At 36.3% G+C, this 13,059-nt stretch overlaps 1 protein-coding gene across 9 annotated transcripts in view; it reads left to right on the top strand.

The window, feature by feature from the left end:
- Positions 1–13,059, top strand: part of LOC127976159 (NACHT, LRR and PYD domains-containing protein 3) — a 579,287-nt gene that overhangs the window by 542,716 nt on the left and 23,512 nt on the right. For 2 of the 9 annotated variants that reach the window (XM_052580379.1, XM_052580371.1), the window contains exons 1-4: positions 923–1,102; positions 3,100–3,241; positions 6,132–6,287; positions 7,149–7,809. The exons of 1 other annotated variant lie outside the window; for it this stretch is intronic. In XM_052580379.1, the coding sequence (XP_052436339.1) occupies positions 3,102–3,241; positions 6,132–6,287; positions 7,149–7,809 (957 nt within the window). In that variant the 5' untranslated portion in view covers positions 923–1,102; positions 3,100–3,101. Of the gene's footprint in view, positions 1–922; positions 1,103–3,099; positions 3,242–6,131; positions 6,288–7,148; positions 9,099–9,397; positions 9,569–13,059 lie in introns of those variants that run through there. 6 more of the 9 variants (XM_052580372.1, XM_052580382.1, XM_052580383.1 and 3 more) reach the window with 6 other exon arrangements.

Genomic DNA, 13,059 nt, shown 5'->3' with positions numbered 1-13,059 from the left:
AATTTAAAATATATTCATTATGTGACAGCTGAAGTATTGATAATATTAGAACATTTATATGGTAATCTATTCAGATTATAAATAAATTAACACAGAACTTTATTAATGAAAAGTTTACATTTCAAAGAGGTTTATTTGATAACGACCTGATGTACTGTATATAAGCTCTATGTTAGAATTTCTGTAAACTGCAGCAAACAAGTTTACAAGCTGACTTCATTCCTGCCTTTTATAGCTGTTCAGAATGTAACATTATAGCTTTGATTGAAACATGGATCTCAGCAGAAATACAGCGATTCCTTTCAGCTCTCTCTACTGATTTAATTTTGACTTAATTCCAACTGTGCAGGATGGAAGAACAGGTGTTTTACTCATTCCAAAAATCTATAAGTTCACTCTTCTCACTTCTCTCTGCACTTATACTTTTTTGAATATCATGCCATTACTGTTACTGATCCCACAAAAGTTTTAAACTTTGATATGCATTATTAATAATAATTAGGGTATTTTATAGTAAATAATATGATTTATTTTCACACACACACACACACACACACACACGCACACACACACACACACACACACACACATATATATATATATATATATATATATATATATATGTATATATTATACAAGTTATTTTAAATCAAATTTCACAGAGTTTCTGTCTGTATTTTTCGTTACATGTTTGCGCCAGTGGGTGGAGACAATTAACTACTTTTTCATAAAGTAAATTATCGAATCGTTCAATCGACCGAATCATTAAACCACATTGATTCATTAAGCAATCACACACACACCCCAACAATCTGCTTCTAAGAGATTCTTATGAATATGAATAAATATGACAACCGAAGGAGGATTTACTAGAAGAAGACTGTAGCGCTCACACGTTAATGTACCACGCACCACCGAGTAGACGCGCAATGAACTTGAAACGCTATCGAAAGTAAAACTGAACAGACAGGAAGGAAGAGAAGAATAGCGTGATAGAAAAGCTATTTGTGAATAATGTGAATCATTTAAGAATCTAAAGACAGAAATCATAAACTGGATGAAACTTTTGCTTGATGTAGGCTACTTCACTGTCGAGACAAAGGTAAGTTTGAACAAACATTTCTGGATTAATTTCCATGAACAAATCAATCAGCGTGAATCTGCATGCGTAAATACTTTCATTTCTGCCCTACTTAAATTTAAGAGTATTTTCAGATTATAAAATGGTCTCTACTGAGAGGTTTTCTTATTCATATTGATTTTCTTCTGAATTCTGATGTATTTATTTGGGAGTATCTGTACTTTACTTGAGTTTTAATATTTCAGCCAACTTTTACTTTTACTTCTACATTTCCCCTAAGTATATTCATTACTTAACTACAAAATAGTCAGAACACCACAGACTGCAGGAAAGCAGAATTAGTAATCTGACATTTGCAAGTCAGACTCATAAAAACAACTTTGCTCACGTGCAAACAACAAACCGCGGATGATTTCCCCGAGAAGGGGACAGGAATTTTTGAGGTGGCGACATCTGGCATACGTGTAGCCTATATCACACTGAATCTAATCACAGTCATCAGAATCAACTACTACTCCTGCTATATCACAAAATCACACACAGGGTGCACGCACATTAATTAAAACTCAAAATTTCAAGCATTCTAAGTTGTAGACTGCAATTATTCTTCTCTATGCTTTCTATATTTATATAATTTAGTTATCGATCAGTATCACACAAAGGTGTGTTTTTTTTTTTTTTTTTTTTTTTTTTTTTTTTGCAGATGTATGAATACATTTAATAATCATTTTGTTTATATGAGTTCAGTAAAGCAATAAGTGACTTATATTTTAGACATAATATTGCTTGTTTTTGCTCAATTGTGCCAACGAATGCATCTCTGAGAATTTGGATGGTGTTTACTTATTGAATGAATAAGTTGAATAAATGATTCAGTGATTCACTCATTAATACAGTCAGATGATTTCTTTCTGAATGAATCAGCAGTTTAATGAATCGGTTGAATCTCAGCGACTCACTCATTAACATTAACTTGCTGTCACTTACGGTTTTAATTAGATAATAGATACATAATTATGTATCATAAAACATAAATATGTATACAAAAACTGTATAAATACCTTTTTTAAAACAGATTAAGGTTAATACATACTATTTCAGATGCAGATTCTAGAAATGTTTTCTTATGTTGGAATGAAAGACACTAAGTAAGGGATGAAGTGATCCTTATTATTACCCAAAAATACAAAATTGAAGAAATAATAGTGTGAGTAGTGAATATATATATAGTTCTTTTCCATTTTGCATTTACTTGTAATTTTACTTTCACTACTTAAAGGGATAGTTCACCCAAAAATCAAAATTATGTCATTAATAACTCACCCTCATGTCGTTCCAAACCTGTAAGATCTCAGTTTTTCTTCAGAACACAGTTTAAGATATTTTAGATTTAGTCCGAGAGCTTTCTGTCCCTCCATTGAATCTGTGTGTACGGTACTGTCCATGTCCAGAAAGGTAAGAAAAACATCATCAAAGTAGTCCATGTGACATCAGAGGGTCCGTTAGAATTTGTTGAAGGATTGAAAATACATTTTGGTCCAAAAATAGCAAAAAATATGAATTTATTCAGCATTGTCTTCTCTTCTGTGTCTGTTGTGAGAGAGAGTTCAAAACAAAGCAGTTTGTGATATCTGGTTCGCGAACGAATCATTCGATGTAACCGGATTCTTCTTGAACTAGTTCACCAAATCGAACTGAATCGTTTTAAACGGTTCACGTCTCTAATACGCATTAATCCACAAATGAGCTGTTAACTTTTTTAATGTGGCTGACACTCCCTCTGTGTTCAAACAAACCAATATCCCGGAGTAATTCATTTACTCAAACAGTACACTGACTGAACTGCTGTGAAGAGAGAACTGAAGATGAACACACCACTGGCAGAAATTGAACTTTTGACTGTTTTTTCATCCAAAGCTTTTTTTACATGCTGTAATATTGTTTGGCAGAGATTCCATTACTTCTATTGTGCATCTAAAGAAGTAAATTTAGTTGCATATTTGTGTATTTTTCTACAGCAATGCCTGTAAAAAAGAATCTCTATGAGAAGAGAGAGGAGGATGTTCACACACATCAAGCAGCATCTTCAGAATCCAGCTGTGTTTCTATAAAGAGTGACAGATCCATGGGAATCCCTCCTCTTCTATGCGATGGGGCAGAGTGAGTATAAACATTTAACTGATGAGGTTAAACATTATCAGGTTTTTTTCTAAATATTTCAGAAAAGCCGGAAACATCTTGGTAGTGATTAACAAAATGACAGCTAAAATTCTGCCTGGCTCTATATTTACATAAAGTCATGTAAAAAAGTAAGGAAACCCTATTAAATGCCATAAATTTCTGTATCGGTATAGAAAAGATTTATTGAGGTCTGTGGGCATTTGTTTATGCACAGCTCTCACCAGTGCATTTCAGTCAGGATGAGGTTTTGATTTTGACTGGGCTGTTGCAGCCCCTTGATTCTTTTTTTTTTCTGTTCTATTGTAAATTGGGAACATTATCCAAGATTTAGCTGTCTAATATATGGCATCCCATTTGACTCCAGAATACTTTGTTATACATAAGAGTTGGTTGCCTCAATGACTGTCAGGTGCCTTCCAAACATGCTATACTTGTTCCATATTTTTATAATTGTACAGTCATGAACTTTATTATTTAACATTTGAAGATTTGTAGAGTATTTATCTAAAATAAATTTGTGATTTATCCAACATTTAATCATCTGGAGTTAGCTGGTAATCTCCTCTGACATTACATATTAATGTAAATGTGGTCAATATTAGGGATGTAACGAGACCCGTGTTCGAAGCCAACTCAGAGCAAGGATGAGATGTGGCGGTGAGGACCCTAGAGAGAGGGGATACCCTTACGAAAGGAAAATATATTTAACAATATATTTCTTAAAATATATTGTGATATATTTTAATATATTATTTTCCCTTTTTAATTTCTTATATTTTATATATTTTAATACATTTAATAATATATTGATGATACATATATTATATAATATATATGGCAAAATATACAAATGATTGCCGCTTTCAATATATTGCAATATATTGGAAAAAATAAATATATATAAGAATATATTCCTAATATATTACATGATATTTTCCAATATACTGCAATATATTTTTGTTTCATAAGGGTACATACAAACATTGTCACAATTACTTATTCAATGATTATAGCATGATATCATTTTGCTCAGATTCTAAGGTGTTGGAGCAGTCAGTGTTTATAGATTGCTTTAGTGCCGTCCTACCTTTTCAGTAGCATTGGTTCTGGAAGCACTTTTTCCATTAATGTATCTCATACAAGATAAATTACAACATTATTTGAAACAAAACAAAAAAAAGCATAAAGCATAAAAATATTTGAAACCTGATGACCTTTGCTGTGCTTCATATAAGTGGTTCGAGCTGAAGAGCTCATTTGGTAAAATTAAATTTTACACCTTAAATTCCACTGTTAAATATGATTATCTTTAAAATAAGTTGAAATAATGCAGGCTGGTGGCTTCAACAAAAGAATATACTATTGGTTAAGTGCTGGTTATTTGTCATTTTATGTGAGTTTTTACATTTACATTTAATCATTTAGCAGACGCTTTTAAATGAGAACAATAAAACAATAAAAAATACCTTGAATGTGATGCAAGTGGATACTGGTAGCCAGTGTAACCTGATAAGGAGAGGAGTAATGTGAGCATTTTTGGGCTGATTGAAGACAACCCTAACTGCTGCATTCTGGATCAGTTGCAGAGGCTTGATAGTACATGCAGGGAGACCCGCCAGGAGAGCATTACAATAGTCCAGTCTGGAGAGAACAAGAGCTTGGACAAGATGTTGGGTGGCTTGCTCTCACAGGAGGGGTCTAATCTTCCTAATGTTGTATTAGGCTTAACAGATGATCCATCACAACTCTTAAGTTTCTTGCTCTCCTGGAAGGAGTTATGTTTGACGAACCCAGCTGTATAGAGAAGTTGTGATGAAACGATGGGTTAGCTGGAACCAACAGGAGTTCTGTCTTAGTATGGTTGAGCTGAAGGTGATGGTCATTCATCCAGCTAGAAATGTCACTCAGACAGGCTGAAATGTGAGCAGCTACTGTCGGGTCATCTGGTTGGAATGAGAAGTAGAGTTGGGTGTCATCAGCGTAGCAGTGATAACACATGCTTCTGAATGACAGATTCTAATGATGATCATGTAGATGGAGAAGAGAAGTGGTCCAAGTACTGAGCCTTGAGGAACCCCAGTAGCAAGTTGTTTTGACTTAGACTTAAGGATCTATCGGAGAGGTAGGAATTAAACCACAGGAGTGTGGTTCCAGGGATGCCCACCTTTCTGAGGGTGGAAAGGACAATCTGGTGATTAACAGTGTCAAAACCAGCACACAGGTCCAGTAACAAGAGTACTAAGGATTTTGAATCTGCTCTTGCTAGTCGCAGGGCTTCAGTAACCGAGAGCAGAGCAGTCTCAGTTGAGTGGCCACTTTTGAAGCCAGATTGGTTGCTGTCCAGGAGGTTGTTCTGTACAAGGAACATAGAGAGATGGTTGAACACACCTCGCTCAAATGGCTTTGCAATGAATGGTAGAAGTGGTATCGGTCTGGAGTTTTCTAGAAGTGCTGGATTTAGAGATGGTTTCTTAAGCAGTGGGCTTACCCGAGCCTGCTTGAATGCTGAGGGAAATGTTCCAGAGTGAAGAGAGGAGTTAATAATGTGAGTAAGTGAAAGTATGACTGAAGAAGAGATCGCTTGAAGGAGGTGAGTGGGAATCGGATCAAGTGGACAAGTACTAGAATGATTGGACAGGATAAGTTCGGAAACATCCATCTCTGAGAGTGGAGAGAAGGAGGAGAGAGAGTGTGCATTGGTCATTGTACCAGTGCACAGTGTGCAGTTGTCTTTAACCAAACACAGTGTTACATTAGTGAGATTAACATTCACTTAGAAACAGATATTATAAAAGCACATCCAAGAGTGATATTTTAATGTTTCTCTTTTTTGATTATTCCTCCTCTACTCTTTCATGGTTTTCTACAGCATGGCCTTTAAAACAAGTATCTGTGAGATGAAAGAGGAGGATTTTCACACAAATAAATCAGCATCTCCAGAACCCAGCTGTGTTTCTGTTAATAGTGAGAGATCAATGGGAATCCCTCCTCTTCTCAGTAATGAAGCAGTGACCTCTGACCCTGAGTGAGTAGAAAAACTGATACACAAGAATGTTAAACCCAGGAACACGTTCTACCTAGTTAAACCATGTTCTGCATTATTTGTCCATTATCCATATTATCTGTCCCTCAGATATCTGCAGGGCATCATAAATGGTAAAGGCGCTGTTTAAACTAATAAGAAATGTAATGATTACTTTAGTTTTTTAAGTCTATACAAAAGATATGTCATTTATAAAGATATGTAGTTGTCAGTGTGAGCTGTAGTGCAGTTGGTCAGCCATAATTCTGCAACTTACAAAACTAAACCCATGGATAAAGCTAAAACAGGTTCTAGTGACTCTAAGATGATGGAATAATGTAGAAAAAAATGAATAATGTTATAATAATTAAATAATGTTCCACAATAATGTACCAGTATAAAGTGCATAATTCAACTACAGCATGGAGAAATGTAAGTTTGAACAGTATACCAGTACTATGGTACTATCATCATGCCCAAACCTCAAAACATTGGGACCTCCCATATTAAGTTTGAAGGGCTTTGTAGAGGTTTGGAATATTTTCAAAATCTACATTTGTTATTAGAGACATTATTTAGATACTAATTATTTAAATATAAAAATTTTGCTTCAAAATTCAGGTTTTTGATTTAAAAAGCATCCATTTAATTTGTTATTAAACTGCTTTGCAAGCAGCTTTCTTCATTCCGGGACTGAACCCCCCAATGTTATTAGGTCCCCGAAATCAATCCTGCAACCCGGCAATGTTCCATCAATTTTTCAGGTCCAGCTTGCAGTGTGAAAGGGTCTTAATTGTCACTTCTTCAGTTTTTATGTTCTTATGCATTTCACAGTTTTCTCTGTTCATCTCAATGTTTTTACAGAGTGAGAAGAGACAATGTGAGCAGGCCAGTGACACCCCACCTGTTTCGCTTTGTCTCCTACTCTCAGAATCTCTTCAGGAAGAACAACAAAAAAACAGCCAAGCACACAAACACACAGGAGACACAAATGGAGCACATTTCTTTCCAACCAGTGCATGATGGACTACAGAGAGTCAAAGACAAGCACAAAACCAGCATGAAGAAGAGGTATGAGAGAATATTAGAGGGAATCAAATTGGAAAGGAATCAAACCCTCCTGAACAGTATCTACACACAGCTCTACATCATAGAAGGAGAGAGTGAAGGAGTGAATGAAGAACATGAGGTTTTACAGATGGAGAAAACACCCAGAACACAAGATACTCCAATCTACTGCAATGACATCTTTAAACGATTACATGAACCAGGATGTGAGGAGAAAGATGAAATCAAGACTGTTCTTACTAAAGGCATTGCTGGAATTGGAAAAACCGTCTCTGTGCAGAAATTCATTCTGGACTGGACTGAGGGAAAAGCCAATCAGGATGTAGATTTCATGTTTGTGCTTCCATTTCGAGAGTTGAACTTGATTAAAGATCATCAGTACAGTCTTCACAGACTTCTGCTGGACTTTCATCCTGAACTTCAAGATCTGGACTTAAAGATTTATGAGGAGTGTAAGGTTTTGTTCATCTTTGATGGTCTGGATGAAAGCAGAATGACACTGATGTTTTCAGATGATGAGAAACTTTGTGATGTGAATGAGTCTTCATCAGTAGGTGTGTTGATGTCAAACCTAATCAGAGGAGAGCTGCTTCCCTCTGCTCTCATCTGGATCACCTCCAGACCAGCAGCAGCCAATCAGATCCCCTCAGAATACATCAACCGTGTGACAGAAATTCAGGGATTCAATGAGCATCAGAAGGAGGAATATTTCAGGAAGAGAATCAGTGATGAGCATCAAGCCAGCAGAATCATCTCACACATCAGAAGATCAAGAAGCCTCCACATCATGTGTCACATCCCCGTATTCTGCTGGATCTCAGCCACTGTGCTTCAAAACCTCCTGAAACAAGATGACAGTGCAGAAATCCCTCAAACTCTGACTGAAATGTACATCCACTTCCTGCTGACTCAGATCAACATGAAGAATCAGAAGTATGATGAGAAAAACCTAAAGAAACTCTTGAGATCCAACAGAGAAGTGATTGTGAAACTTGCTGAACTGGCTTTCAAACAGCTGATGAAGGGCAATGTGATGTTCTATGAGGAGGACCTGATTGAGAGCGGGATAGATGTCACTGCTGCCTCAGTGTATTCTGGGATTTGCACTGAGATCTTTAAGGAGAAATCTGTGATTTATCAGAGGAAAGTCTACTGCTTCATTCATCTGAGCTTTCAGGAGTTTCTAGGTGCTTTCTTCTTGCTTAACTGCCATATCACCAAGAAAAAAGAATCACTGAATTTATTTCTGAATAAAACATGCCAACAGTACAGTCTCTCTCTGAATGATCTACTAAAATCAGCAGTTGATAAAGCTTTACAGAGTGAAAATGGACAACTGGATCTTTTCTTGCGGTTCCTGCTGGGCGTGTCACTGGATTCCAGTCAGAGACTCATAAAGGATCTACTGAGACACACAGTGAACAGCTCAAAGACCATCAAGAGAATCATATATTACATTGAATATACAATCAAGAGTAATATAGGTCTCTCGGCTGACAAATGCATAAATCTGTTACTCTGTCTGCTGGAATTGAAGGATAAAAGTCTGTACAGAGAGATTCAGGAGTTTGTGAAATCAGAGAATCGCTCACACAATCAACTCTCTCCGTCTCAATGCTCAACACTTGCCTACATGCTTCAGATATCAGACGAGGTGCTGGATGAGTTTGATCTGAGAAAATACAACACATCGGATGAGGGTAGAAAGAGACTGATACCAGCTGTGGTGAAATGCAGAAAAGCTCTGTGAGTACTCATTTATGTGTTTAAAGATGAAACTGAATGTATGTCTTGTTGAGACACATGAAATCACGACTCTGTTCAGCCATTTCAACTAATATGTAATCAAAATGTATGTTTATATTTTGAAATGTCACATTGTGTTGTAAGTTGTATACTACCTGGAGTAACCGTAAAAGCCAAAATTATTTTTGCGTTTATCTGTCCTACGTCATCTTTATTTCTTGACTGTGATTCTGAAGTCACATGTTTTTGAACATTGAATATGTGTTGCTAAGATAAGCACATTTCATCCTGTGTTGTAGACTGACTCACTGTAATCTCACTGGTCAGTGCTGTGAAAGTTTGTCTTCATCTCTACAAACATCAAACTCACTGAGAGAGTTGGACCTGAGTTATAATAGCCTGCAGGATTCAGGAGTAAAGCTGCTCTCTGATGGACTGAAGAGTTCACACTGTCAACTCAACATACTGAGGTATAAAAACTAAAGGTTTCTTGGATGTGAAATTAAAAATGTCCCCTGCTCTGGAACTGATCTCCTGGAAGTTTGTAATATATCAGCAGACCCCAATGTGTCTGAAGATTTTGTATTTGTAATTGCTCTAGCTTGTTGATTTAAAAATGTTTTTGGTTTATTGAAACAACAACAAAAAAATAAAGTATAGAAGAGTGGACATTTTTGTGTTTACATGCATTTCCTGTTATATATCAGATTTCGTCATGGGTGAAATTGTACATTTATTATTTACCTTTTATATTGGACTTTGTGTGGGAATTTAACCTCTGACTTAAGCAATAGCCAACATAGCTATATAAAACCATATTTTATGCTGATGTAGCAAAAAAAAAGTTTTACTATCTGACTAATAGAGCACTGCAGTCATGGTGTGAAAACCACTCTGTTTGGCTATATTTGCAGTCAATATTTTATTTTACCATCTGACGAACATCAGAATATTAGTCACAGAACATATTTATCCCACCATCTCTTTATTATTGATGTGTATTTCATCCTGTGTTTTAGACTTGCTGGCTGTAATCTCACTGATCAGTGCTGTAAAAGTTTGTCTTCATCTCTACAAACATCAAACTCACTGAGAGAGCTGGACCTGAGTAACAATGACCTTCAGGATTCAGGAGTAAAGCTGCTCTCTGATGGACTGAAGAGTTCATGCTGTCAACTCACCATACTGAGGTAAGAAAAACTGATAAAGATTAACATAGTTATGAAATTAAAGATGTACTCTGCTCTGGTCCTGATCTCTTAGGTGTTTGAGTTAACAAAATTCATTCTGTCTTAAACGCATTGTTTTTGAAAATGATTTATTCACTGATACACTGATTAATGTCCCAGATTATATGATGTCTGTGTGTGTGTGTTTGTAGATTATCTGGCTGTATGGTGACAGAGGAAGGCTGTTGTTTTCTGGCTTCAGCTCTGAGTTTAAACCCCTCACACCTGAGAGAGCTGGATCTGAGCTACAATCACCCAGGACAATCATTGGTCAAGCTGCTTTCTGAACCAAGCTACAGACTGGACCAACTCAAGTATGTTCAATAATAACAATCATCCTGTCATGTGTGTTGTACATGCATGTGTACATGCATACACTATAAACTCACATGTACAGCTGCAATCAAAATTATTTAACCCCACTGACCTAAAAGACATTTTGCTGCTGAGAACTAACTAACACATTAATTTAAACATTGGTTTTGTATTTGTATATTATTTTGTTTTTCTTATAGTTTGGACCATGGAGGAGAGTTCAGGATTACAGCAGGACTACGGAAATGTAAGTCTTTTTCCCTCTCTCTTTCTCTCTCTCTATCACACACACAAATACCTTAGATCAAAGTTTATTTGTTTGTTTGTTTTCTTGGTGTGAGAGTGTTACAAATGTAATAATTTCTCTTGTGTTCAGATGCATGCAATCTTACACTGGATCCAAACACATCAAGCACTGACCTGTCTCTGTCTGAGAGGAACAGAAAGGTGACACGTGTGACAGACAAGCAGCCCTATCCTGATCATCCAGAGAGATTTGAGTGTCATCAGGTTCTGTGTAGAGAGAGTCTGACTGGACGCTGTTACTGGGAAGCTGAATGGAGGGGTGCGGGGGTTAATATATCAGTGACATATAAAGCAATCAGCAGGAAAGGACATGGTGAGAACTCATGGTTTGGATACAATGACACTTCCTGGAGTCTAAACTGCTCATATGCCAGTTTTACTTTGTGGCACAGTAATAAGAAAACAAACAAACCAGTCCCTTCACATCTCTCTAACAGAGTAGGACTGTATCTGGACTGGTCTGCCGGCACTCTGTCCTTCTACAACATCTCTGACACACACACACTCACTCACTTACACACATTCAACACCACATTCACTGAACCCCTGTATGCTGGATTTAGATTGTATTATTCTGATACTTCAGTGTCTCTGTGTGATTAAACAGCTTCCTGTGAGAAACAACTGAGACACAACTGAGTGACACAAAGAAACTGTTTAGGCCTTTGAAAATTAAGATACAAATTATAACAAATGAAATTTGTTCCAAAGAAAATAATTCTACAAACAAAACATATGAAGTGGTCATAAAAATTGTCTGACCTACTTCTTCCAGCGTCCTGCCATTCGATTTACCACCCCTTATGACGTTTACAATTTTCTTAATTAGCAAATTGAACTAAACAAACCACAAACCAATAATATTTAAACAAATAATTTACAAGAAAATACACTTTCTTAAATAGCTACAACAGAAACATTCACATTATCGCTCTTAAACTCATTGACTCTGATCTAAATGAGGCACACCACAGACTACTACTGTTTCAATAAAGACATTTGAGTGCAGCTCAACAGGATTTAGTTTAGACCTTGATAAGGAGACTGCAGATGTTTGAAGCCCAGTGTAGTCAAAATGTTTATTGTACATACAAAGAGGTTCTGTGCATGTAGATGTGCGTGTGGTTTCTATAAAGGGAACAGATATACAGTTTCAGTTTACCAAAAGACAGGCAACCACATTGTTCCATTAACTGCACATTAAATAACTAAAGCATATGATTAAACAGAAACTAGAGCAAGCATGAAAATAAACACATTGAGGCCAAATTTAAGTCATATAAAATAATATTTAACATTATACAAAGCACATTTACTTTGTCTATTATGCACACACAAGAAAAACACAATAAAAGGAGTAAAACTCAGTCCTCTGCACAGTGCAACCACATGAAACAAAAAAGCGCAAGCTGTGGACACAGATGCAGCTAATAGTCTGAGATAGGTTTAATCGGCTCAAGATTGGGTGGGTGGAGCTTGGGGCTAACGGGGAACTGAACAGGCTAAGGGGTGTGGCACTGCTTCAAGTGTAGTTTAGGGGCACAAAAACTTTAGTGAAAGTTCCCGGGTAACAACTGGGGGTTCAGTGCTTTGCTCAAGGGCACTTCAGCCATGGGTATTGAGGGAGCAAGAGAGTGCTGTTAATTTCCTCCCTTCCCCAACTACAACTCCTGCCAGCACCCAGACTCGAACCTGCGACCGTTGTGTTACAAGTCCAACCATTAGGCCACAGCTGCCCCGAAAACTTTACAACACTGATATTTTATCCTCACATTGTGTATATTATCCTGTTGCTTCCAAATCTTTAGCATCATTTAACATGAAGTAAAAATTAATACTTTAATTAACTATTAAAATATCATATTATAGAAATATTGTAATTTTCAGTGATTATATATTAATAATTCAGTAAAGTTCTGTTTTCCTTTCTGTTAATCACTCAATATCACTGTTATTATTCAAAAACACTGTTTTTCTGTTCCAATTAAAACTAATGGGAGGTAAAATTTTGGGGCATTTCTTCCTTATTTCGCTAGAATCAGTGATTGGATGTTTTTTTTTTTTGTTGTTGTTGTTTGTTTTGTTTTTTTTGCTATTTCAAGGTCAAATGA

This window comes from Carassius gibelio, chromosome B17 (assembly GCF_023724105.1).
Source record: "Carassius gibelio isolate Cgi1373 ecotype wild population from Czech Republic chromosome B17, carGib1.2-hapl.c, whole genome shotgun sequence".
In the NCBI taxonomy this organism is placed as follows: domain Eukaryota; kingdom Metazoa; phylum Chordata; class Actinopteri; order Cypriniformes; family Cyprinidae; genus Carassius; species Carassius gibelio.
The sequence above is the reverse complement of the archived record's forward strand: the minus strand, read 5'-3'. Positions and strand labels throughout refer to the sequence as shown.